Raw genomic sequence first — 26,832 nt, 5'->3', positions numbered from 1 at the left:
GGAAAGGGGGGCTCTGGCTGCTGCCACTTTACACAGCACGGTCAGGGTTTGTTGAGAAGGTGATGTCTGAGCGAGGACTTGAGGGAGGGAGCCCCGAGGGGATCTGGGGAAGAGTGTTCCAGGCAGAGGGGACGGCCAGTGCAAAGGCCCTGGGGCAGGAGGGTGCTTCGGTGGGCCTATCTGACCGGCTGCTAGAGGGAGTAACCTCGTTAATATGGGGATGCTTCCGGCACAGAGGAAACCCTTAAGACGTGGCTGCTGTTACTACTAAGATGATTTTTACTCCCAAGGTCCCAGAAGTATCAGGGCCCTCTGGATCCGGGGACAGGCACTGGGGTCCGAGCTATCTCTGGGCCTGGGTGACCACCGTCTGGCCCACCTTGCCCAGTGCAGATGAGCCCCCCGCCGCCCCGTCCACGTGGCGGGCAGTCCCAGCCCACACACAGTCCACATCGCCTTCCCACAAGACCGCCAGCCCCTGCCACGCAACCCCCCGCGCTGAGCTTTGTCAAAAGCGCTGAAATCAGCCCTGCGCAGAGCCCGGCTCAAAACACGCGCGTGCACCCCCACCTTCCTACCGTCCTCTGAGCACCACCTCCCAACGTTCCCTTTCCCGGAATCTGTGGGCAAGCCCCCCGCCCCAAGCGCCCTCCTCCTCCTGTCTGCCTCTTTGCCCCCGAGCCCTCTGTCTCCCACCTAGTGATGAACCCGAGGCCTCGGCCGCATCGCTGCCATCGCCTTGGCTTAGACGCACTTCCTCCTAGGTGTCATCCCTCGTGCCGTCCAGGAAGGATTAGTTTTGCTGTTTCCGTTTTAAAGACAAGGGGCCTGAGGGGCTGACAGCTGCTGGGATTGGCCCAGGACTCACAGCGTGCTCGGGTCAGGCTGACCCGGCCCTGTGCTCCAGGCCCCAGAGTGCCCCACTCAGATGCAGCCCCACCTGGGAGACCCCCGGGCATCCCACCCTGAAGTCCACTCTGACCTCTGGATCTTCCTCCCCACTGTGTCTCCACCCAGTGCTTCCCCAACCCGGCTGATGTCCTCATTCCTAGCTGGGAATCTGGGGGGTGGGGGTGGTGTGTCTAGCCACCTCCTTCCCCAAATCCTGCTCCTACCCCCCCCCAGATCGGCATCCTCCCACCCTGCTGCTGCCCTGCCCCCCCCCGCCCCACGCCAGTGTCAGCTCCCTCCTGGGTGCCGGCCCAGCTGCCTCCCCGTCCCCGGCTCCCCCTGCCCAGTTCCAACGCTCTTCTGCATTTACAGCCTAGGACCATCAGCCTGTGTCACTCTTCTGCTTCAAGCCCCTCGACGCTAACAGAGACCAGCTCTTTCGCACAGGTGCCGGGCCCTGGGGCCGTCATACCCCACGTGGCACGGCAGTCCTTCAGGGGGAAAATGGCCGCGGGGGGTGACCCGGCCCTCGCTGGTCCTCCCACTTCCCAAACCAGCCGCTGCCCGGCCGCTCTGTTCCTCCGGGTCCCCTGAGGACCACTCCCATCCTGCCACGCCTCAGAAGCTGCCCAAGCCAAGGTCACAGTGACCTACATTTGCCCAGCCCACGGATCAGCCCTTCCAGACTCCTACCCTACGGCTTTCTGCTGGATTCCTGAACACCCCGTCTGCCCCAGCCCCCAGGGGCTGTGCCTGCCTCCTCCTGAGGCCACTGGAGAGGCGCTGGCCTGCCCCCCTTCCCCTGCTCCTCTCCAGTTATGCTCACGGCTTCACGGAGGTTTCTGGAATCTACAGCCGGGACCATGATTGGAACCCTTTGGGGCTTCTTTTTTGCCTTTAAAGACCCTGTTCCGAGTAGGGCGTTGACCTCATTGGCTAAGGGCCCTGGACAACGTCACCCGGCCCCGCAGTGACCCACCCAGCGTGGAACACCCAGCCAGGCCTGGCCCCTGGATGCCCAGCACCTGTATTCCGCTGGCAGCCCCGAGGTCTGAGGCAGGCTGCCCCCTGCTGCTCCAGCCTCCCAGGGGCGCCCAGGAAACCCCGGGCAGCCCGCCAGGGGTTCTCGACCACCAAGCGCACACAGGACTGACCTCCTGCCCGCTGCCCACCAAGCCCCACCCACCTCCGTCCCCCTTGCCACGTCCTCTGCTCGGGCCCCATCTCTCCGAGGGCCGACAGTCACACAGGACGCCCTGACAGCTGTGCCAGGCACCCCGGCACCATCCACTTCCGGCCTCTGCCCTGCCCGTCCTGGGCCTTCACTGCCCTTCCCACCCCCACGGCGCTCACGTGCACCCCTCCCAGAATCTTGAACACGGTCCCCTGGTGCAGGTGACCCTGACCTCCAGGCGAAACAGAGGCCCCACCCCGCCAGGGACCCTTCCCCTGTGCCGTTTCCCAAGACGCCCTCCCCTGTTGCTGCCTGGCACCTTCCCCTCCCCCCCCCCCCCCCCCCCCCCGCCGCAGCCTCACAACAGCGGGTCTTTGTGGTTGTTTTTTGTCACGGCGTGTCCCTGGCGTCTGGACACCTTGCGAGCGCGGTAACCAGCTGCTGGGTGAATGATCTGTGCTGCCGAAACGCACGCGATCCCCAAACCTCGTCCCCTGGCCGCAACTCCAAAGGGCCCGCCCGGCCCACTTGTCCACACGGCCCGCAGCCCGAGGGGCCCCCCGCAGACCCCGGCCCCGGGCCTACTGGCCCCATAGCGTCATCTGCCTGCCACAACGGGAGGCCCCTCCCCCAGCCAGGAGTTAAAGCTCCTTCGTCTGCGGTTCGGTTCGGTCCTTCACTGACGCTCAGCACGCACCTCCGGGGCCGGTGGCGAACACCTCAGGTCGCCTGCCCTCAGCGCTTGGCTTCCCTGGGGGAGGACGCTGCCCAGGGGCAGGTGGCCGGGGCAGCCCCCCGCAGAGAGGACCCTCTCCCACCGCCCTGTGCCCAGACAGCCAGCCCTCTCCCACCCGGCCACTCACCTGGCACGCCGTCCCCGCCCCGATCCTGGGTCAGGCTGGTGAGGCAGTTCTCGGGGCCGCCGGCCACGCCGTCCCTCAGGCAGACGTCCCCTCGGGGGGTCAGGGAGCCAGAGGCAGGGTCGCCGGTGTCGCCGCCCAGGCAGGCGCAGGGGGTCTGCATGATGCCGCAGGGGTGGGAGCTGCGGCTGCCGGCCAGACAGGCGTCCAGCCAGCGGCACAGCATCTGGCAGGCGGCCCGGCTGGGGTTGCGGTTGCCCACGACCAGGTACTCCACGGAGAAGTCGTCGCTGGGGCTCTGGGGCGCGGCCGGCAGCCCGGGGCCCCGCTCGCGGGGCGGCTGCTGGCGCAGCATCTGCAGGAACTGCTTGCTGGCCTGCAGGAAGGCCAGGGGCGCCGAGGGGTCGCAGAGCTGCAGCACCTCGTCGAAGCTCTCCACGCCCAGGTAGGTGCGGGTGGACTCCAGGAAGGAGTCGAACTGGTAGGTGCGGATGCGGCCGGGGCCGCCGCAGGGCGCGGGCGCCTTGGCCACCTTCATGTAGAGCGTGTAGCGCCGCGGGTCCGGGTTGCGCAGGGTCCAGGAGCAGCGCGAGGCGTTGGCCGGGAACACGGCGGCCGCCTGGAAGTACCCGAAGAACTTGCCCTGCACCAGCGTGGCGCACGGCTCGGCCCCGGGCCCCGCGTCCGCCCCCGCGGCCGCCCGCGCCCAGCGCCCCAGCAGCAGCAGCAGCAGCAGCAGCGACGGGCAGAGGGTCCGGAGGGGCCCCGGGGCGGCGGCCTGGCCCCTCATCCTAGCTCGCGGGGCCGCCGGGGTTCCGCGGGCTGGGCAGGCAGGCGCAGGCCAGGCCTTGACATGCCAGGGTCCGGCGACGGCGGGGCTGGGCTGGCGGGAGCCGGGGGCGGGGGCTCCGAGCGGGGGCGGGAGAAGGCTCCGGACGACCTAAGGTTCAGGGCCCCGACGCTGGCCTGTGGCCCTCAGCAGCAGCTGGAAGAAGAGGAGAAGAGGGACGGTGTGAGGCCACGCCCCCCCCCCCCCTGCCCCGGGGAGGCTGGGACTCTGGGCACTGGGGGGCCGTGCCTGCAACCCACCAACGTGTCCACCTGCAGGGGGACGGTGGCCTCCTCCTCCAGCTGGGCCTGAGCAGGGAGCGGTGGGCAGCCCCCGGCCGGGGCCCGGGGCCCCGGAGGCCTGGGCCGGGCCCGCCCGGCTCAGACTGGCCACGCGTGGCCCCTGCGGGTCCCGGGGCTGCCTGCTTGCTCACGCCATCATGGCCACGGCGGCCACTCGGCCCGTGGGCCTCTGTGTCTCTCCCTGGCCCTGTGGTGGGGGGCTGGGAGCTCTCTCCTGGCCGTCTCCCTCATCGGTCTCCTCTCTCTGTGCCCTTCCTCCTCCCCAGTCCCTGCATGTCAGGGAGGAGAGTGCAATCCTCACAGAAGGGGAAGGGGAGAGGTCATTCCGGCCGTCCCCCGGCAGTGGGAGCGCAGACCCTGTGACAGTGTGATGGGGGTCACTGCCGCCTCTCAGGCAGTCTTCCTCCCCCTCTGGGACCCACTGGCCCCTGGGCCCGCAGCTCTAGGAAGGCAGGGCTGGGCATGGAGTCACCCAGAACCGCACACATCCAGGCCTCGGCCTACACTAACCCCTTCCCTCACCCCTTCTTTGTGACCCACCCCTCCACTTCACGACGAGGACACCGGGGCTGAGAGGGTAAGTGGCTCGCAGGAGGTCACAGTGAGAGGCGGGAAAACCCACACCTGAACCCCTTCGCGGCCCCAGCCTTGTGCCGCTGGGTCCCCTCCCCTGCTCTGGGAGAGAAGGTGCCGGCTGTGTGTCGCCCCCTCACTCCTGGGGGAAGGGGACGCAGCTGCCAGCCCATTGGAGCAGGGACACAGCAGAGCCACCCAGGGCTCAGAAAAGGACGGTGCCCCTGCTGGACCTGCCACCATGTGGACCCCGGTGGCTTCCTTCTGCTTCCGGGCCTCAGTTTCCCCAACCATCCCCCGGCTCCTAGCTGGGCCAGGCGCCGGCCCCATGCAGCCGCTGAGCCGGTGGGTGAGGAAGACAGCAGCCCCCCCCCCAACCCCACCCCCCACTGGCTGCTGGGCCTCCTGGTGCCCGTGGCCTCCACTATACAGACCTTGCACATGACGGCCGCCTGCCCCCAGGGACTCGCCACTTCCTGCTGCCCAGAGTCCTTCCTGCGTGGGCTGTTGGTGGATTGGGGAGCTGGGCACAGGTGGCCTTGGGCCCTGAGAGGACTGGCAGCCCCTTCGTGGCTATGTGGCCTCGGGCAGCCCTCACCCCCAGCCTCAGTTTCCTCATCTGTATAATGGGGGAGAAGCCTCACTGTCTCAGCAAGAGAGTAAGATCTAGACCTGGGGGTTTACCCATGTTTGGGGCAGGAGGCAAGGAGGAGGAGGGGAGAGGAGGCGAGAGTGAGGTTCTGGGTCACCAGGGGGAGCTGGGCCAAACCCGGCCCCCCAGGGCTCTTCAGTGGCAGACATTCAGGTGCCCTGAGGAGGGGATTCCCAAACTTCTCATCCTGCCACCTGTGGGCAGGGCTGAGCAGACGCCAAACTTAGCCCTTACCTCTGGGAAGACCCTCGTCCCACCTCTAGGCCACCTGGGGCCAGCCCTGGATGTGGGCATAGCAGAGCCCGCTTGCCCTGGCCACCTGCCCCCACATTACAGGGACGGACAGGCCATGGCCAGGGTCCTACAGCCAATCCCAGACTTGGGAGGTCCCCGCCATCTTGTTGCAGAGGGGTGGCCGTGTGTTCCAAAACCTCATCTGAGCCCTGCTTGCACCCCCCCCACCCAAGTCCTGGGCTGGGACCTAATGTGGAAGCCAGTCCCCAGCCCTGGGACAGACTCTCCCTAACGCCCAGAGGGTCCAGGGGACTTAGCCCCAGTCCCAGAACAATGTCGGCACGGATCCCAGCTTAATGCTCACCTTGCTGTGCCCCATCACTACCCCCGGGGGGCCTGCGTGGTCTGAAATGACCCACGTGAGGGCCCACGTCACCTGTGTCCCCTCTCCGGCCCGGACACTCCCTCGGGGCCTCGGGGGGAGGTAAGGGAGGCAGGCTGGTGCAGGGGACGGTGGTGGAGAGGGTAGGGGGGACGCTCGGAAGAGGGGCTGGTTCTGGGGGACCTGGGGGGCCAGGAGCAGGTACAGGAGGTGACGTACACAAGCACCAACCACCGAGGGCCTGTGCTGGGCACGAGTTCTCCAGGGCCTCAGCCAGCCCCTCTGGAGAACGGTCAGCCATGGGGTTGCGGGTGAGAGCACGGCCCCCGCCTTCTGCGCCTCCAGGAGGACTCGGCATTCTGGTGAGCCCCGTCTCACCAGAGGGCCTGTGCCAGGCCGTCGCATCTGTACAGCAGCCACCCCAGGGGCACCTGTTAGGGCTCCATTCTGCAGATGGCATATTTGGGACCACAGAGGAGCCGTGTCTTGGTGGGGGCTGGTAGGTGCTGAACGCCAGAGCCAGGATCCAAACCCAAGTCTGCCAGTCAGAGCTGGTGCCCTCTGCACCACCCAGCACTGCCCTGGGGCGGGCAGAACCGGACCTAAGCCTGCTCCCGTCCCAGGCCACGCTGGGGTCCTCCTGGCATGTCTCCCGGCCAGCCCTCCTGGTCACTGGCTCACTCCACCACCGGAGCACCTGCCGGGGGCGGAGGCCCCCCTGCAGCGTCCCGCATGGCAGGACAGAGGTGGCAGCGGGGTTAGAAGCAGGACAGCACTCCAGTCAGAAGGGTCCCTCACGAGGGCAGCCCGGGCGGCCCATGGTGGGGGGAGTGGGCCTCGGGGGGAGGCAAAGGAGGCACGGCGGGGCAGGGGGTGGTCGTGGGGAGGGAGGGGGAAGATGCTCAGGAGATAGGACAGAGAGGCCCCAGTGGCCAGCTGGGGTATGGGATGTGGAGGGGACACTTCCGGCCTGGACACTGAGGTGGCAAGTGCAGGGGTGAGAGTGCGGTAAGGGCAGGTCAGGGCAGAGCTCAGAGCCCTTCCAGGCGGCGGCGCCCCGAGACCGAGGCCCCGAAGCGGGCCTTCAACAGGCTACCAGGGCTGGAAGATGGCCTGGAAGTGTTCACCCATGGGGTTCTCAAACAGGGCTCCTATGGAGCTCTGGGGCTCCAAAGCGGGGACCCCAAGGGCCGTCAGGGAGCCAGGGCCAGGTGGGAAGCAGTAGGCGTCCTCTAGAACATCTCTGACTCGAACTGCTCCATCCACACCCTGGGCGTCGGGAAAGGCTCTGCCAGCCAGAGGGCTGTGCCGGCTATGAGGACACCAGCCTGGCCTCGCTTCTCCCGGCTGGGTCGCAGGGCAGAGCTGGGCAGGAGGCCCGGGCTGCCACTGTGGATGGCCCCTGCACCTGCCAGTGCGCGCTGTCCCCCTGCCTCCCCACGCCCCACCCCAAGCGGCTCACGAGACCTTTCTGGCCAGATGAGCCTCCTTTATCCTCATTAACTACATACCTGACCCCCGACGAGGCCTCGGAAAAATGGCTCAGAGGCCCCTCCCCTCTGAGGCTCCTTGCACCAAGGCAGGCCCAGGCAGGCAGAGCGCCGGGCAGGCTTGGGGCACGCTGGTGTCAGGCCCCAGGTCACATAGCCACGGTGGAGGACAGGTCAAGTCCCTCCCAGGCCGGGGCAGTTAGTGCTGAGACAGGGTGGGGGCATACGGCGGGGGCGGGGGGGGCACTCGGGGTAGGGTCCTGGAAGGAGGGGACAGCATCTGGGAGGGGTCCTGGGACGAGTGGGGGCAGGGCCTGATCTGACTTCATTCCGGGGTCCCTCTGACCGCTGCGGGCGGGTGCAGGCAAGGAGAGCCGAGGATGTGGCCTGTGTGGGATCTGGGCGGGTGTGGGGCGGCGGGGGGGCGGGGGGAAGCCAGGGTCTCAGAGACGACCAGGCTTCCAGGTTGGGCAAGTGAGCGATGGGTGGTGGGGGCCCTCACTGAGATGAGGGGCGGATGCGTGCACACACGTGTGCGTGTGTGAATATGCGTGGCTACACGTGCACCTGGGCACAGATGTTTCCCCGTATTCGTGAGCACACGCGTGACCGTGTGCATGCGCGTCTCTGGATGTGTGCACGTGTCTGCATGCACGCACACGTGTAGCATGCTTGCACAAGAACACACGGCAAGAAGAGAGCCGGGCTCAGTGTGTGCTCACTGGGACGTGAGGGGCCGTGGGGTGGACACCAGAGCTGGGACGGGAGGGCTTGCCCGGAGGGGACCGTTTAGGCAGCGCCCCGTGGCCGGGCCAGAGCCCCGGGGGGCCCAAGGGCCCCTGAGAAGGAGGGCCGGGCGGGGTGGACGGCCGGTGTCTCTGGCAGCACCTCCACTGTGTGTCCCCGGGCTGGCTCAGGCCCCCACCCCAGCCTCACCTGGCACCCGGGCCTCCGCTGGCTGAAAGCGAGGCGCTGGGGGGGGTCTCTGGCCATCCCCAGGGATGGGCTCTCGTGTGGCCACAGGTCACTCCTTTCCGTGAACGCTCACAGTCTCTCCCAGGGCACTGTCCCTCCCCAGACACAGGCCACTTGTCCTCCGATCCCGGCCTGGGTCACTGAGGCTTTTGTTGCCCACTGCCCCCCTCGGGCTCCCAGGGACAGCGACGACTCACGCCCAAGCCTCCCTGGTTCCTGCGTGGGGAAAACTAACCAAACTGCCCTTGCTGCCAGAAAGTTCCTCCCGGTGTCCGGCCCTCACCCTGAGGCCCGCCTCAGCCCCAGCCCGTCATCGCAAGGCCTCCCAGAGGCCCGGGGCTGGCCTCGGGATGGGGGCCAAGGAGCCCTGTGGGTGTCTGAGCAGGGTCGCAGGGTGGAGGCTGCTGGGATGGGAGGTGGGTGACCGTGCGGGTGAGGGACTGAGAGCGAGCTGGGCGGGCACGGGAAGCTGGGGGTCAGCCAAGGAGGACCCCTAAGAGTCACCGCCAGTTCCTGAGTCCCGACCACAGGCTGGGACTGGCCTAAGCTCCACGGGAACCCCTTGTTGGATGTCACGGCCCCGTCGTGAGGTAGGCGCAGAACCAAGCCCCCCGTGAGGCTCACAGGGTCACCGTCAGCCGAGGATCCTGCACCCACCTGCCACACCGTCCCAGATGTCTCCCTGCACGTGCAGGCCAGCGGTGCCCCCGCCCCGACATCAGAAGCCCTGGGTGCCTTGGTTTCCCCGCTCCCTCAGGCGCTGTGATTCTCCAGCCCCACTCCAGTCTGTCCGACCCTCCTCCCCAGGCTCAGCGCCCTCCCCCGCAAGGCCCGGTGCACACACGCAGACCCACCCCGGGCCCTGCCTCCACATCCCCTCCCCACCCACCCCAGGCCGCCAATGGCATCCCCAGATGCCAGCCACAAAAGGCACTCTGTTGTCCTGCCCGGCCCCCTGAACAGTGCCTGCCTGTGTGTCCTGGGAAAAGGCTGCGCTGGGGGAGGGGTGGGGTGGGCGCCCTCAGCACCGAGGACAGCCCAGGGGCTGGCTGGCGGGCAGGGGCCGGGAGAGCAAGCAGATGAGGCCGTCCGGGGACGCGCGACCACCCCTGCCCACGCAGCCTGCCCTCCCTGCCCAGGGAGCCCAGGGACCCCTACGGATCCCTCCCGGGCAGTGGCAGCCTGGGCCCCAGGGGGCCACGTGGGCTCTGGGAGTGGGGGGGGCGGGCGTAGATCCAGGACAACCCAGGACGAGGGGCCTCTGTCCGTGAGCACACACACAGGTGGGGCGTGAGAACGTGGCTCCCCACCCCACAGTCACCGTGTGTTCGTGCTCCCAGCCTGTGCGGACCGGGCTCCCCTGAACCCCTCTGCTCACCTGCGGGGAGTCCCACGCCTGCCCCGAGGAGCCCCCAGGTCACACCGCACTCAGCAGAGAGGTAGGGGCAGAGCAGGGAGGCGCCACCACAGGGCCGCGGGGGGGGGCCGGACCCCGAGAGGCCCACCGCATCACCACGCCTGCCGGCCCGGCCCCTCGGGAAGCCCCCTTCCCTTGCGCCCCTGCCTGGGCACAGGTGCCATGGCGGGGAGTCTGCCCAAGAGAAGAGAGAAAGGCCCCCCGCCACCCGAAGGGCCGCTGCTGGGGGCTGGGAGGGGGGAACCCTGTGTGGCTCGGCCGCAGCCCCCCGCCCCGCAGCCCCACAGGGCGAGGCGGTCTTCACCAGTATTTCACAAGGGAGGCTGACGGACTCCCCGCACCAAGGGTAGCTCAGGAGCTGGGGCCTGGAGCTGGGGGCCAGCTCCCTGACCGGCCTTGTCACGCCTCCTCTTGCCCAGAATCCCATCACCCCAAACCCCTTGCAGGCCTCGAAGCCGCGCCAGGAGCTCCGCCCCCGTTCCTGGCCCGGGCCTGGGGAGCACTCAGTCCTCCAGGACACCGAAGCGGCCTGCCCTGGAGGGCCTCACCTGCGCCTGCCGCCTGCCGGGCCCTCCCCAGAGTGGGCGTGTCCTGCACCCCAAGCGCGCACGCACCCAGGCACAGAGGCGCAAGCGTGCAGTAGCATCAGCGTGCACACAGCGAGCCTCTCCCGGAGACAGTCCTAAGCGATGGCATAGGTCCCAGGGTTGGGGGGGGGGGACTCTCACGAGGAGGGGGTGGCTGACTGTGCTCTCCTCTCAGGGTCCGCCGGCTTGGCGCCCAGGGGGGAGCCGCTGAGCCCCGAGGCTGCCCTGGCCCCCCGGCTGCGGGCCTGTGAGTGATGCCCCGATCCACACCCCACACCGGGATCTGTGCTCCCCGGGTCTCCAGAGGGAGGGGCTCGTCTGAGGTCACCTGCCCAAGGTCACATGGGAGAGGACAAGGGGACAGCAGGAAGGTCGGAAGAGGGGGTCAGGAAGGGGTCCGGGGCACACCTAGGCCCTGGGGCTGCTCTGTGCTGAGGCTCCAGGGCATCGCGGGCGGCCCGACTGGGTGGCGTCAGCAGAGTTCCTGACCGCTTGCGAGGGGGGGCGGGGGGGGGGGTGAGCAGCGACCGGCACTTAGCCTGCACCTGCTTCGTGGAATCGAGGTCCTCCGGCTCCCAAAGTCCCCTGTACCTGCTCCAACAACACAGCTGGGGCGGCAAGGCTGACCGTCCCGTCCCACTGCTCAGAGGAGCAAAGGCTCCCCCAGCTGGAGGCTGCACCTGGGGCCTCCCCGGACACCCATGGGGTGACCTCTCTCCTCTGTGGGGGGCAGCTGAGGAGAAGGGAGGCCAGCGAGGGTGGGGCCGGGGCTCAAGGTCACCACCTCTGCCCACGGTCCCCCAGCTCTGGAGGGAGACGGGAGCAAGCAGACGCGGTGCCCCCCCCCCACCCCCGGCCCCGAGCAGGACGGTGGGGCCCACGGATAGACAGGTCAGGTGCTGAGGAGCGGGTGTGGGTGCAGGGCGGGAGTGTACCTACATGTGCACACGGTGTAGGAGGGAGGGCATGTCCGAGGACAAGTGGGGGGAGCTTTGTGCGGGTGAGGGAGCGTGTACGTGTAGCGTGAGTGGACTGCGTGCAGGTGAGTGTGCGTGTGCAGGCGTGGGTGTGCGAGTGGACGTGCTGCTGTCCACAAAGGGCTTCTGGAGGCGCCACGTGTGAGGTGGGGACCAGGGGCGGGTCCAGCTGGGAGCAGGGGCAGGGGTGGCAGAAGACGCGCTCTCCCGCCCGCTGATTCCCTCTCCTTTCCATTCAGGTCTTGCAGCCATGGTCACATGCCTTTCCCAGGGCACCAGATGTCACCCCCCAGCCGGATCAGGTTCGTACCAAGTCCTGCCCTCGACAGCCCCGAGGCTGCCCTGCCTTCTGCAGTTCTAGGCTCTCTGGGGCACAGGGCGGCGAGGCTCCCAGCCCTGAGTCACCAAGTCTCAGAGAAGCGGCTGCTCCAAAGTCACCTTGCCACGCGGGAGGGAGGTTGGGGCCATCAACTCCCTTGCAGGCTCAAGCCTTAAAGGGGGGTGGGGGTGGGGGTGGACGGAGGCACAGGCTTCAGAGGGTGGGGCCTGGTGCTCTCTCCACACCCCCCCCCCATCTGGGTGGAGGTCAGTGATGAGACCAGGCCATCCCTGGGTGGCCCTGCCCACCAGCCCTCGGCGTCTCCGCCTCAAAGACCTTCAGCCCTGAGACAGCACCCCAAAATCGGCAGCCGGCCCCCCAAAACTGCCTGGGCTGGGGCTCAACTCCAGTGCCTGCCTTGGAGCCTCTCCTGGCTCCTAGTGGTTGCTGGGGCCACAGAGATCGACGGGCTGGAAGACAGGTGGCAGGACGAGCACAAAGATAATGGAGGTGCCAAAGGTGATAACCGGGAGTGGGGGTGTGGGGGCGTAGGGGGCGGGGTGCCCATGATGTACACTGAACACTTCCACTTGCCCATGCAGGACATAGGCAGTTGTCCTGCCGAAGCACAGAGCATTCTGGAAAGACAACAGGGAGTCACTAACGGGGTCACTCGGGGCAGAGGACCTGCGTTTGGGGGCAAGACGGAGACTCCTATTTGCTCCCTAGCCCTTGGTGCTTCTTTAATTACGAGGCAAGGGTCCCTACGGAGAAGGGGGACACGGGAGGTGGGGGCAGAGCGGGACAGATGTGCCCCCGTAGCACACTTTGTCCCCGAGCTCGTCTTTGCCTCACCCTGCGAGCAGGACTGCGTCCCCCCGCCCCCCCCCCCCCCAGCTGAGAACACCGAGGCAGGGAGGCTCCTTAGCACCTGGTGTCAGAAGACCCGAGCCCAGGGGTCTGCATTCAGCTCCCTCTGAGGGTCTTAGGGGCTCCTTGCCAAGACCTGTCCCCTGCGGGGAGGGACTCAGGCTCCATCCCCGGCGACTGTGCGACTGAAACCTTTTCCCCACAGCCGAGCAACACAGTGGGGCCCAGAGTCCAGGGCGTCCTGTGCGCTTTTCTTTATGGGATCCGTGCACCGTGACGATGACGTGGGGGGTCTCGGGTGGGTCAGGGAGGTGGGCATTTTGTCACGATGGCTGTGGTCTGCAGTGCAGGTGTGGGCACCTGGCGTGACTAGGCGTGCTCTGCCTCCTGTAACCCCGCTGCCCGCAGGGGCCCCCCGCCGTTGGTTGGGCCAAGTCACCACCCCTATTTAAGATCCCCCTCGGTACTCCCCCAGCTCCCGGGACACGGCCCAAGGCCTCCAGGGCTCAGGTCTGGCCCGCCTCCCCCTGCGGCCCCCGTCCTGCCATTCACCCTCCTTTCCAAGTCCCGTCAGTTCCTCGCAGCTGTCCTGTCGCCTGCCACAGGGCCTTTGCGTGGCTGTTCCCTCCCCTTCACCACCACCCACCCACCCCTTCTGTGGGTCCCCATTAGCCCGTCGCCTCCTTGCAGCAGCCTCCGTGGGAGCCCCACATCTGGACGCCTGCAGGCTTCTCCTTACCCTCCACCGTCTAGAGCTGATTCACAGAGCTTGTCAGAGCCTTTTCACTCCCAGATTCCCGTCAGCCCTCATCCTGCGGAGGGGGGGGGGGACCGTGCCCTCCTCACGGCCCTCACTGCACCCCTAGTGCAAGGGTACACACGTGGGCACCCACACATTTGGTGTATGTGTGCACGAGGGCCCCCGGGCCATGCGTGTTTACCCAGCAACCACGCTCTGCCCTATGGCGCAGCTGCAGCCAGGGAGGCCGGAGGTGGGAGGGTTCCAGAGGACAATGGGAGAGTGTGGGTTCGCCGGCACAAATGGGGTTACCGAACCCCTCCAGGTGCGGGGTCTTCACGACAGAGCTTTAGTCTCCGGCCCAGCTCTTGCGCACGGAGCCGACCCGGGGCCCGCCCAAGGGTAAAACGCGGCTCACTTCAACACAGCCATCCGGGCTCACATTCACGGCAGACCCGCACCGCGCCACGCACACAGATGTGACAGTTTGCATGCCTGCACACACATGCGGGCAGCGTGCACGGCGCACATGGACACAAACACGCTCGCCCGTGGCCGCGCACCGTGCGCCGGGGCACGGGGGCCGGGCGAGCCGGGAAGAGCCAGGTGACGGGGCCGGCCCGAGACGCCAGCGAGCGGCCCCGGCGGGCGGGCGGCGGGGCGCCCGGCGGGAGGGCGGGGCGGCCGGGGGCTGCCCAGGATGGGGCGGGCGCGGGCGGGCGCGGAGGAGACGGAAGGGGCGGGCAGGCCGGCGGGCGGGCGCGGGCGCCCTCTCCCGGCCGTCCGGGGCAGCGCGCCGCCCTCTGCCACCGCCACCGCAGCCCCGCGCCGGCCGCCCGGGCCCCGGCCGCGAGTTTGTCCCCAGGGGGCGGCTCGGGTCCCCGGACCCGCTCCGGGAGGCGGGGCCGGCCAGGGGACGAAGGCGCCGCGCGAGTCGGCCCGCGCGCGGCCGGGGCCTGCCGGGGCCGCCTGCCGGCGAGGCCTCGCAGCCGAGTGTCCGCAGGCGCCCCGCTGCCTCGGGACCCGGCCGGCCCGGACGCCGCAGCCCCAGCACGCTGCGGGCCCAGCGCGTCGGATCGCGGGACGAGCACCAGGGGCCTCGGCTGGAAGGGCTCCGAGAGCACAATCCGTGCTCCCATTGCACGGACGCGGCCGCCGAGGCCCGCGGCGGGCCGGGACCCGCGGACAGGGGAAGGGACCTGGAGGGCTCGGCAACTTAGCCGCGTCCGCTCCTCGCCCGGGGCCGGCGGAGTGCGGCGTGAGGCCGAGGGCAGCGAACCGCCCGGTGTCCGCCCCCGCGCGGGAGCGCGGCGGGGACAAGCGCCCTTCTCCGGGATGCGAGGCAGAGAACGCCCCGCTCGAGCCCCCAGCGCCGTGCCCGCCCGCGGAGCCGCGCGCCGCCGGGGCGCATTCCCGCCGGCCTCGGGCTCGGCCCCCCGGCCGCCCGGGCTCCGCGGCTCGCGGGCCGTCCCCCGCCCCCCAGATGCACGCGCAACAAGTCTGAAAGCAGCGCGGAGGAGCAGCGAGCGAGCCGGGGAGGAAGGCGGCGGGCTCGGCGCGGGGCGCTCCGGGATCCCCGAATGCGCGCAACGTCCGCCTCCAGGGACCGGGCGCGGGTGGCGGGTGCTCGGGTGACTCGGCGGGCGGCCCACGTCCCCTCCCTGAGCTGCGACTCTGCGCGGGCGGGGGCGCGCCCGAGAGCCCCCGCCCCCTCCTTCGGCGGCGTGACCTTGCTCGGGTACTCAAAGCCGGACCCGGCGGCACCCGGCGTCCGGGCGCAGAGTTTCTCCATCGCCCGCGGTCGGGGAGGGAGCGGCTCCCTCCCTCGACCTCCTTCGCCGCCTCCTCGGCTGCGGGGGTCGCCGGGGAATGGAAGTCTTCAGGGTTCTAGGAGACGCCATGGCCGCTGCTCCAGACCCCAAAAACCATATATCACCTCCCGGATGCGACAAGGGACCCCAGGCTCCGGTTCCCCCCCCCCCCCACTCCACCGCCCGCGCGGCCGCTGCTCAGAGGGGGTGTGTGTTTGTGTCTGTGGGGGAGGGCACCAACGGTCTCCTTGGGTCCCCAGGGTGGGGTGGGAGAGCAGACCTCCGGGCCACCTCCCCAACACGTCCGCCAAGAGGCTCTTCTGGGGCGGGGGTGCGCGCCCCCTGCCCTCCCACGCGCCTTCACGCCTTTCAACTCCCCCCGAGTTGCAGCTAAGGAACCCCTGCCCCGGACCCGGGGGAACCGGGCGTGATGGGGAGTGCGCCGCGGGGAAGGGTGCTAGGGTGGGGTGGGTTAGGGCACGTCAGGTCCCAGCCTTGGTCCTCGCGCTCCAAGAAACTTGGAAGCCCAAAATAAAAGTGGGAAGGGTAAGGTGCCCAGCGGGCCGGGGCCTGGCTGCCAGGCTGGGCTCTCTCTCTGAGCTGCCTGGGAAGTGACCCAGCAGGAGCCGCTGGGGCTCCGCGGAGGGACCCGGGCTCAGAGCCGCAGCCTCGGACTCGTCCTCCTGGCCGCCTGGCTCCCGGCGATTCTCATCTTCGCCGCCCCCTCCGAGGCAGGCCCGAGGCGCGCGTTGCCCGGCCCAGGGGGCCACAGGGACCCAGGAGAGGGTGTCTGGCTGGGCCCGGCGCCCCCAACCTCCCCAGGAGGGGGCAATGCTCATTCCTCGAGGCAGCTACGCGCGGCTCCCAGAGAGAGCAGCCGCGGCGGAGGGCCGGCGGCCTCTGTTCGCTGGGGATGGGGACCGACCGAGGAGTGCCGGGCGCCTCGCCTCGCTGCCTCGCAGGGAGAGGGCGCAGGGCAGACCCAAAGTTCGAAGCGGCTTATCCGCGCGGCCTGTCCGAGCGAGTGGAAAAGAAGACGAGAACGGAAAGAGCCAGGTCGTTTGTGTTGGGGGGGGGAGGTGGTGGGGTGGTGGGGGGCACTAGGGTAGTCCTCCGCCGCTTTGGGGTGGGGGGAGAGAGCCTCCGGGGGTCTCCAAAGCCAGTACCGGTCTAAGGGTGAGGGCTGAGGGGGAGCCTGGAGGCTTCTCGCAGCCGCCCGGGGGCTCTGCGTGGGGGGAGGACACCTCGGGCCCCTACACTGTCTGTAGGGGGCTCTGAGGGTGGTGAAGGGAAGGAGGGACACACGGGGGTGTCTCTCCTCAACCTACCTGGGTCTATGTGTGGCCTTAGGGGTCACATCTGGGTCCCCAAGACCCCTGCCAGCATCTGTCTGTGTCGGGGACACAACGGGAACGCCTTCTCCAGCCTGCCCCGGGTCTGTGCATGTGACGGGGAGGGATGCCTTCCCCAGCCCAGCCTGCCAGGCTGGCCAGGCTGCGTGTGTGGACTGGGGGGAGGTGAGCAAAGCCAAGGAGCCTCTACTACGTCCAGGGTCGCCCCCTCCTCAGCCCGCCGGGTGCGGGCACGCATTGACCTGCCAGATTCCCTGGCTGCCGCTGGAGGAGGCAGGGGGCTGGGGGGGGGGGCGTCCAAAGTCCCGAGCTCCGAGCGCAAACCTCGGAGCTGCGAAGCCCCAAACGGCGAAGTTAGGAAGTCCGGGCGCCCGCCCCTCCCCCGACCCCCTCCCACCCTCGCCGCGCCCCCGGCCCCCGGCCCCCGGTCCCCGGCCCCCGGTCCCCGGCCGGAGTCTTCCTTACCTTCCTCAGCAGCAGCGGCACCGCCGGCGAAGACTTGATCCGGCGAGTTGCAAATCCCCAGGAGCGCCCCGCGTCGCCGGCGGCCGAGCCGGGCGCCCGACCCGAGGGGGGGGGGGCTCCTCCTGCCGCCGCCGCCCCCGGCCCGCTCCAGGCCTAGCCGGACGCACCCCGGGGTGCCCCCGCCGGCGCACGCCGGCCCCCTCCCCTCCCCCCCCCCGCCTGCTGGAGCCCCCCGGGCGCCGGGGGGTCCGGATGCCCGGGCTGCAGGCGATGCGGGGCGCGCGGGCCCGGGCCCGGCCAGGACGCGGCGCGGCCGCCTGTGCTCCCGGCTCGCCGGCTCGGCGCTCGCTCCGCCGGGGCCGCCGCCAACGCCGCGCCCGCCGCCGCCGCCGCCTGCGCCCGCCGCTCCCTCTCCGGCCGCCGCCGCTCCGCTCCTCTCGCCTGCCCCGCTCTTCTCGCCTTTTTTTCCCCTTCCTGAGGGGGGGGCGAGCCGAGCCGAGCCGGGGGCGGGGCGGCGAGGGGAGGAGGAGGAGGAGGCCGAGGACGGGGAGAAGGAGGAGGAGAGAGGCGAGCCGCTTCCCCCCACCGGGCTGCCGGCGCTCCCCAATCTCTTGCTCTCTGAAACTGGATCCCGAATCGGGAGCCAGAGACTGCATTACGGATTACATCAGGCTTTATAGAGCTTCCAGATCACACATTAGAGGGGAGCGCGAGCGGGGGGCGGGGTGTGGGGGAGGGGAGAGAGATAAGGGGGGGGGGTACGGATAAAATGCACACACGCGCGCACACCGAGGAAAGCCCAGCTCCTGCCCCAGGCAGAAGGAACGCCAAGAGTTGGGTCTCTGCTCTCTGTCTCTTCCAGGAGCCGAGGAGTGGCTAGTCACCGCCTGGTTGGTGGGTGGATGGATGGATGGATGGATGGATGGATGGATGATGGGTGGGTGGATGGCTGGGCGGGTAAGTGGATGGATGGATGGATGGATGGATGGATGGATGGATAGATGGATGGATGGATGATGGGTGGGTGGATGGCTGGGCGGGTAAGTGGATGGATGGATGGATGGATGGATGGATGGGTGGATGGATGGGTGGGGGTAGGGTAAGTGAATGAATGCATGACTGGGTAGGTGGGTGGATGGATGGATGGATGGATGGATGATGGGTGGGTGGATGGCTGGGCGGGTAAGTGGATGGATGGATGGATGGATGGATAGATGGATGGATGGGTGGGGGTAGGGTAAGTGAATGAATGCATGACTGGGTAGGTGGGTGGATGGATGGATGGATGGATGGATGGATGGATGATGGGTGGGTGGATGGCTGGGCGGGTAAGTGGATGGATGGATGGATGCATGGATGGATGGATAGATGGATGGATGGATGATGGGTGGGTGGATGGCTGGGCGGGTAAGTGGATGGATGGATGGATGGATGGATGGATGGATGGGTGGGGGTAGGGTAAGTGAATGAATGCATGACTGGGTAGGTGGGTGGATGGATGGGTGAGAGGGTGGATGGGTGGGTGTAAGGTAAGGGAATGGATGTGTGGGTGGGTGGATGATGGATGGATGGATGGTTCAATGGTTGGATGGATGAGTGGATGGGGGGATGGACAGAGGACATACAGGTGGAGGGAAGTTGTAGGGGCTTGTGCATAGACAATACAGGCACATGGAAGGAAGGATGAGGTAAGGGGGTGTAGAGGAAGGAGGTGTGTGGGAGGATGGATGGATCTGAAGCCTGGAGAGGCGGGCAGGATGTGGAATGGAAGGGTGGAGGGCGGGTGCATAGAGGAAAGAGGCAGGAGAGTGCGGACTGAGAGATAGGCGCATAATCAGAAGCACGGCGGCGTGGTGTGCGTGCAGGGCCGAAGAGGTGGGGGGGTCTGTGAGGGTTGGCAGGGAGGATGCATGGGGAGGCGGATGAGAGTGGGTGGTCGGTTGAATGGAAGGAGAAAGGAGTTATGGGCAGAAGGTGGAGTCAGAAGCACAGACTCTGGACCCCGTCCAGAGCATCAGAGCGGGGGAGGGCCGACTGGTCCTGTCCAGGTTGGGTCTGTCCAGTGTGTGCTCAGGGGACTCCTAAGAAACACTGAGGGAGGGGCCTTGGAGAAGAGCCAGAGGCGGCCGGTCTGGAAGCAGGCCACCGTAGAGCCAGTGTGGCTGCCCTCACTCACCCCTCCCATTCTCACCCCACGCCCATCCTCCTTTGACCTGCTGACAGTGGGGGACGTCCTGGGTCTATATTTGGATTCTGTTTTCCATAAACTGAGGGAAGTGGCCCCTTTAGCTGCTTTATCTTCCACCTTAAAGTGTCCATAACCCCTCTTCTCCGGGGACCTGTAGCCAGTTACCCACAGGGGGCCTCTCTAGAATGAAATCCAGAGTCTTGGAGGAATGACCTCAGGGAAATTACTTCCAGATTCTTCTCTACTGGGATGCTACTGCCTCCCAGCTCCTTGCTCTTTTTACGCAACTTGTGGTCCACTCTGAATGCAAGATCCTCTTTGACTCTGCTTGAATACTCAACACTTTACACACCTTACCATCTTAGCGCTTTACCACTTGTGCTTCTGCCGTCCAAGCCCACTCTCTGGTGCAGCTGTCTGCTTTTCTCAGCAGACTCAGCGGGACACTGAATCGGGGTGTCGTCATCGTCACCACCAAACATTAACTCACAGTCCTCGCTGTTCTCGACCTGTAGGTTGGCATCCAGCCCCGTACTGTGCTCCTCGTGACCATCACCACGACCCCCGGCCAGTGCCACTGTAGCACCGTCACCGTCAGCACCCCCATCACAAGCGCCAGCCCTTGGTGGGGAGGGGGAGGGGAAGGCAATTCAAGATGGCTTGGGCGCCCAGATGGAGCGCCCTCCAGGGGTGGAGCTCTGTCCAAACCAGTCCCTCCTGCAAGGCCAGCCTGGGGCCTGAACCTCCCCTGGCCTCTCCAAGGGGCCGGTCGGGAGGGCTGCGGAGACAAAGACCACAAGGCAGCGGAGGGCCCTTCCCGGTACAACCTCCAGGCAGTCTGTGTCTTGCCTTCCCTCCCGAGGGAAAGAGCCTTCCTCCCCAAACCCTTGAACTGGGGGAAGACATGGAGGTGGTGCTGGGTGGGGGGCTACCTCCGGGGCCCCCCAGCAGCGCCCGCCCAGCCTTCGCATGGCCAGCTCTCCCTGCAGCGGCCTGGCCTCCGCGTCCTCGTGCACTAGCAGCCCACGGCCACCAGGGGGCCTCTGCTATTAGGCCATGAGGCAGAGCCAAGGGTGCTGGCGGTTCTGAGTCAGGATTTCAGCGGGCCGCTGTGCCCACCAGCCCTTCTCCCTGCTGAGGGGGGAGGGGCAGCCGTCCCCCACTCCTCTGCTTCCAGGCCTGGTCCCGGCTCCCAGGGCAAGGTGGTGTCCCCGTAGACGGGGGATTCGCAGGGCCATGCCAACCCCCCCTCCTCGCACGGGGACTCCTCGCCTCCTTCCCTGACCTGCCCCTTTTAGAAAATTGACCCCTTGTTCCAGTTCCCGATCCAGGATCCAGATAGTTCGCCCACCTGGAGGCAGAGAGGACCTGTACCCCTCATGCTCCTCCCCGAGGAGGGACAACAGTCAGCTTGGAGCCTGAAGATCAGATGTAGGTAATTCTGCCCATTGTCGATCGTCCCCCCGACCCACCCCCCAGCTGTCAGCTCAATGACCTGAAATAAAGAGGGTCACATTCAACCCACGGCAGCCTCAGTTTCTCTGTTGGTGCATAATGATCTTTTCTCAGAGCCCAGACACTCCCAGATTCTAGAGCTCTGAACTGATGGCCACGTTACCAGAAATTTGTTACCAATTTACATCCAGCAACCTCTTCCTAGGCCTTCGACCCTCACCACTTGCACCTGACACTGGGGGCCCGGCCACAGCTGGAAGAAACCCTGGGTGCACAGGGCAAGTTGAATACATGGTCCTCGGCTGGCGTTACCTTATCCAGCTGGAGCCGGCTTCCAGAACCTCCTCATACAGCCCGAGGGGGATATGACACTTGGCACCTAAAAAGCCCTATTCATGGTCATAAACCAGTCCCTGACCACAGCCATTGACTCAGCTGAGACTCCTAAATGACTCTGAACTCATTGATCACTGACCCTGTCACATTCTGAGCCCTGACCCTGGGCACACACTGGCCCCTGACCTTGGGCACGCTCTGGGCCCTGACCCTGGTCACTCTCTGGGCCCGTTTCCTCGTCAGGTTTACACATCCGGCTGTTGAGCAGCAAGGCTGAGCCTACCCTGTACGGCATCCCTGAGGGATGGAGAACGGATTGTTGCAGGGCTGGGAGGAACCAGCGTGGAGCCACAGGAAACACATCTTCGGGGCTTGTCCATTTCCAAGCGCGTTCACCGGAGACCATCCTGGTCTCAGAGGGAGAAGTAAGGGCTCAGGAAGGGGGTTGTTTGAGGTCCTTCTGGGGGGGGGGGTGGTCTAGACCCAAGCTCACTGGCTCTGGTCCATGGTCTCTCCACCCTGCCCGCTGGGACAGAGGTGGAGTGAGGTCACTTGGTGGCAGGGGAGGAGGGGACGGCACAGGATTTCCCTCCCAGGGCATCCCGTGGTCCCTCTGCAGCTACTCGTGAACTTCGCGAGCCTGAGGCAGAGGGTGAGGGGTGGGGGCTGAGCTCGGTGAGCAATTAGCTGATTCACAGGCACGATAATTAATTGTGGAAGCAACAAGGCCCAATTAGCCTCCCAGTCGGGACAGACGCAGCCTGTGGGGCTGCTGCTCTGCAGAAACGGCCCCGCCCTGTGCCCTCGGGCACCCCCGCCCCTTCTCACCCCCAGCTGCGCCCTCAGTCCTTCCAGGCTGCCAAATTTGGGGGGCGGGCAAGTAGAGGAGCAGCTGGGGAGAAAGGGGCTCCCACCTCCCTGGGAAGGCCCAGGTTCTTGAGAATGAGGCTCAGGAGGTGCCCAGGGGCTCGGTCGGTTGAATATCCCACTTGCCTTCGGGTCATGATCTCACGGTTTGTGAGTTCGAGCCTCGCATCAGGCTTTCATGGAGCCCCGCTTTGTTATTCTCTGTACCCCTTTCTCTCTGCCCCTCCCTCCCTCTCTCTCCCTCAAATAAATAAACATTAAAAAAAAAAAAAAAGCATGAGGCTCAGGAGACCCCTCCTCCTGGAAGCCCTCCCTCCCTCTCAGCAGGCAAGGCCCCTTCCTGTGTTCCAGGCAAGGGACAGATACTACTCTGGGACCCTCCCTGGACCCTCCTCTTGCCTGGGCCCAGAGGAGGACAGTGGCCAGACCTCCCACTACAGAAAGGCTCTACATCCCGGGCCGGCCCAGACCTGGGCTGACAGGCAATCATCCGTGGGTCCTGGGAAGATGGACGTGGTGCATCCTCCGCGAGCGATGTAGTTGCTGCCGCCAGACTGCAGGGTTCTGTCCCAACCGCTCCATTTTCTGGCTGTGTGACCTCAGGCGAGTTACTTACCCCTCTGTGCCTGCCTGTCTGTAAATTGGGGATGATAACAGCACCCACCTGCACGGTCCTTGTCAGGCTCAAATGAGCAAATTGCTTAAGGAGGCCTGGCACAGCCCGGGATACCAGTGGAGGTCCGAGCCCCGTTCCCCCCTTCTCCCGCTCTTTGGTGCCCCACTTCCGGGCCAGGGCCCTGCTCTGGCTCCGCTCCTGCCTCCCCTGCACTGACTCAGTCCAGGACCCCCTTGTTCCAGCCCCTCTGGGTCAGCGGCCGTGACTGTCGCGGATGACGGCCCCCGGCCTCGCCCCACTCCAGCACCCTAGAGGCGATTCGGGGACCCACCGTGGACACACCCTCAGCACAGCCCCTGGCCCCGTGGGCCCAGCTACGTGCTGGAGCCCAGGGCTGGCAGGGCAGGAACACAGGAGGGGAGAGCGCCTGCCCCTTGGAAGTGCTCCCCACGGCTGGTCTCCAGCCCTCGTGCTGTGGCCTGTGCCCGGCCCTCCGTCCGATCCCTCTCACCATCTCTGTGTGAGGCCCGGGAGAAGGCCAGGCCTGCCCGACAGAGATCCTGGGGCAGTGTCTCACCTCACAGACCGAGGGGTCACTCGGGGGGGACGCCGGGCCTGGAGAGACTATGGCCCCGTCAGCTAGGCGCTTCCACGGACGGTGTCAGACCTGCGGGGCACCGTGGTGTGGGTGCTCAGAAGTGAGACACGTGCCCTGAGACCTGGCCCCACATGCCGGGAGGGGGCAATGGACACAGCAGGGTTGGGGAAGCGAGGAGAGCGGCCAGTCCACTTTGCTGAGCTCACGTCTGTGGCCACATCTGCTCTTGTCTGGGCCGGGCGGCATTATTTCCCTGTGTTCTACAGGAAAGCCTCAGAGAGGGGAAGGCTCCGGCCACGGCCACACAGGGAGTCCCCACAGACAGGAGGGAGGAGGACACTCAGGACCAAGTGCTCTGAAGGACTTTGTGCACACAGCCCTCAGCCCCTGGAGAGCCTGCCGGGCCAACCGCCTGCCGGGACGCCCCTGCTCGAGAGTGCCCGTGTCCCCAGGCCCTCTCTGGAGAAGCGCAGGGGTGGGGGTGGGGTGCCACGGGCAGGCTTATGTAACCCGAGTGGCCCTGCCCACTCCTTGGGCACCCCTGCCTGCCCCTGCCCTCCCTGGGGTGGGGGTGGAGGGAGGCCAGGTAGTTCCAGGCTATTTTCAACCACTGGTTCTCACAACTCTCAGAACCAAGTGCAGTTGGCGGGTTTTCCTAACACCCCCGGGGCGGGGGGGGGGCTGGGCAGAGGAAATGCAGGTCAGGGAGAGGTGTGGTGGCCCCCGTGGGGCTGCTGTGGGGCGCCTGGGGCCGGAGGGAGCTGGGGAAGCCCTGGGGCCGTTGAAGCCCCTGCAAATGGTGACGCCTGGGAAGACAGTCCCCTGGCATTTCCTCGGCAGCTGCGCTGTCTCCTGCCCTCACGAGGCCATTCCAAAGCCGGAAAAACGGAAGCTCAGAGAGGTGATGCGAGCTGCCCAAGGTCACACAGCCAGGGGCTTGGACTGACCCTGAAGCTCTCACTCTGACCAGGGTGGGGCCCAGAGTCGAAGACTTGTTCTTCAAAGGGGGTCTTCAAGATTGACGGGTACAAGGGGCGGGAGAGGGAATGAATGGCCCCCGGCCAGGAACGGCGCTGGAGGCTTCCCAAGCGCTGTTTCCAGCCCTCACAGCCGCCTGACTGAGCCCTGGCCCTGGCCCACATCCCTGATCATAGACTGAGCCCTGACTCTGAGCACATCCTGATCCCTGATCCCTGACTGAGCCCGGATCCCAGACATACACTGATCAGTCATCCATCATGACAGACTGAGTCCTGACCCTCTAATACCCCACTCACATCCTGGGGTCAAGCATCACCTGCGGTCATTGCCCCGTTCTCATCAAGCCCCTCTTGTGGGCCTGGTGCCCTGACCCCACCAGGCCCATCCCTCACCACCGCCCCCCCCCCAGACGGCGCTGGTCCCCAAAGCGGAGGCTGGGTACACATGAGGGCCTGAGCACACAGCTGCCTCAGCTTCCCCTCCAGGCCCTCTCTCGGGGCCTGGCGAGCCCCGGTGAATGCAGGATACCAAGCAAGCCCTGGGACACCTTCAGTGGTGGAGACCAAGCGTTTAATAAACAGTGCGGTGAGCATCCGAACAGACGACCAGCGGGATCAGGGAGCCGCAGGTGGCTTCTGCACGGTCAGCACACAGCAGGCTCCCTGAGGCACGGACTGCGAACCAGTCCGTGGAGCGAACCTGCGCCTCGCTCCTCTTGGGGGCAGGCCAAGGCCTCCCTCGCCCACCCGGTGCCCACCCGGCCCCCGCTAAGATGGCACTCTCCCGCACATTCGCAGCCTCTGCACACTCAGCACAGAGACGCAGACGTGACCTGGGCCTCCACGTGCGTCCTCCCCACACCCCACACTCCAGGCCCCGATGTCCCAGACCCCTGGCCCCACCAGGAGGTCTCACCGTCTCCAGCCGTCCCTGGGGTGGGGTCTGGTCCGGGCACCCCAGGACACAGCCCAGCCTGGCAGGTGGGTGCACAGACATACTGATCCTCATTCCCGATGGCAGACTGAGCCCTGACTCTGAGCACAGAGGGCAGTAGATACATGACTCCACAACAAGGTTTCCCAAAGGGTGGCCATGGACACTTGGGGGTTGATGGGGTTGACATGCCGGGGCTGGGTCCTGTGGGTCCTCATCGCCCAGAAGTCTGAGATCCACCTGGGGGGAGAATACGAGCTGGGCCTAGGTCAGAAGCTCGACCCCCACTGTTGCCCCGAGGCTCCCAGCCCATCCCCATCAGCCTGGAGGTCATTTCTCCCTGCCTGCCCTGTCCCAGCAGGGCCTCCGCTGGGTGATCCTGTGTGCTGGATGGGTCCCCGCAGTGCACACTCCATGGTGACACTGATGTGCCCCACTGCGTAAAGGCAACACCCCCATAAGGTGCCTCACTTCCTAGCGCCCCTCCCTGAACTGTGACACGTGACTGGCTCCGGCCGATGGGGCGCCAGCCCGTGGGGTCGGGCCCTCAAGGACCCCCAGACTTTCCCCCCTGCTTCATAAAGATGACGCCAGGCAAAATCTGGGGCTGGCAGGCCACGGACGGAAGGGCCTGGGTCCCATTGACCGTGTGACAGAGACTCTCCCGGGATGCAGCCGCCCCAAGGAAGGGGAAGGAGACCAGGGCGTGCACGCCAGGGAGCAGGGAGCGTGAGGGGCACAGAGGCACCTGTGAGCCTGTGTCTGTGTGCAAGTGAGCGTGCGCGTGTGTGGGCCGTGGGCCTGGCATCCGCCTGGGGGCGGGGACGGGGTCCCTCCACCTTGTCCTCCCCTCACACTCCCAGAGCGGACAGGGGGCTGAGGGCAGGCCCCAGCAAGGACACAGGCACTACCTCAGGACAGCCGGCCCCTCCCAAGCAGACTGACAGCAAAGAGGAGAGAGGAGACCGAGACAGGATGTGACGCAGACCCCCCCCCCCCCCGCATCCCTCCCCACCTAGACGCCAGAGCAGGGTTTCCAGGGCCTGGGGCCGCCCAGTAGATGGGCAGCGCTGGCTGGGGCCGGTGAGGCCGCCTCCGGGGGCCTCCCTCCCCACAGGCAGAGTCCAGGCTCCTCCGGCCCGCTAGGCTGTCACCAGGGCCACGGCGGGGGGGGGGGAGCCCCGCTTAGGGCTCGGGTGATGACGTGGGGGCTGCCTTGGCTTCTTTCCTCCTGTGTCAGCCGCCGCAGGGAGGGCACCTGAGCGCAGTGCGGGGCCTGGGCCTGGGGCGCCCGCACCTAAGTGTCCCCCAGCAGGGGACAGGGCTGGGGGCCAGCTCGCAGGCAGCGTGGGAGGGCCTTGGATCCACCTCTGTGCAGGACGAGCCCACCTGCCCACGCACAGGAGGTGCCCTCTGCCTTGGGGCGGGCCAAAGGGCACACAGGCGGAACCTGAGCCGGGACGCGTGGCCGTGGGCCAGGCCTTCCCCGCCTGGGCCTCACTATTCCTGTGGGTTTAGTGGAAGTTGGGTCTTGGAAGCCTGGGGGGCTCAGTCGGTTGGGAACCTGACTCGATTTCAGCTCAGGTCGTGATCCCAGGGTCGTGGCCTCTGTGCTGAGCCTGGAGCCTCCTGGAGACTCTCTCTCTCTCTCTCTCTCTCTCTCTCCCTCTGCCCCTCTGCCCCTCTCCCCCACTCTCATGCTCTCTCTGTCTCTCAAATAAAAACAGAAAGAAAGAAAAGAAAGCAAGAGAAAGAAAGAGAGAGAGAGAGAGAGTTGGGTCAAACATTGGGGCTGTTAAGCCCGACTCTGGAGCTACAACCGGCAGCTGAGATCCTTCCGAAGGCAGGTGTGACCACATCTGTCATGGGCATCGAAGCCTGAAGGGGCTGTTTCCGGCCAAAGAAGCCCCAACCCAGGCCGGGCCGAGGCCTGTCCCGGTCCACCTGGCTGTCCCTCCA

At 66.8% G+C, this 26,832-nt stretch overlaps 1 protein-coding gene across 8 annotated transcripts in view; it reads right to left on the bottom strand.

Moving 5' to 3' along the window:
* ADGRB1 (adhesion G protein-coupled receptor B1) overlaps nucleotides 1-17,053 on the bottom strand; it is a 79,855-nt gene extending 62,802 nt beyond the window's left edge. For 5 of the 8 annotated variants that reach the window (XM_045049947.1, XM_045049951.1, XM_045049952.1 and 2 more), the window contains exons 1-2: nucleotides 16,900-17,053; nucleotides 2,929-3,910 (exon numbers count right to left, since the gene is read on the bottom strand). In XM_045049947.1, coding sequence (XP_044905882.1) covers nucleotides 2,929-3,715 — 787 coding nt within the window. In that variant the 5' untranslated portion in view covers nucleotides 3,716-3,910; nucleotides 16,900-17,053. Of the gene's footprint in view, nucleotides 1-2,928; nucleotides 3,911-9,019; nucleotides 9,133-16,899 lie in introns of those variants that run through there. The other 3 variants (XM_045049953.1, XM_045049954.1, XM_045049948.1) reach the window with 2 other exon arrangements.
* Nucleotides 17,054-26,832: the final 9,779 nt, after the last annotated feature.

Source organism: Felis catus, chromosome F2 (assembly GCF_018350175.1).
Source record: "Felis catus isolate Fca126 chromosome F2, F.catus_Fca126_mat1.0, whole genome shotgun sequence".
Lineage (NCBI taxonomy): Eukaryota > Metazoa > Chordata > Mammalia > Carnivora > Felidae > Felis > Felis catus.
This window is presented reverse-complemented; position numbering and strand designations above follow the sequence as displayed.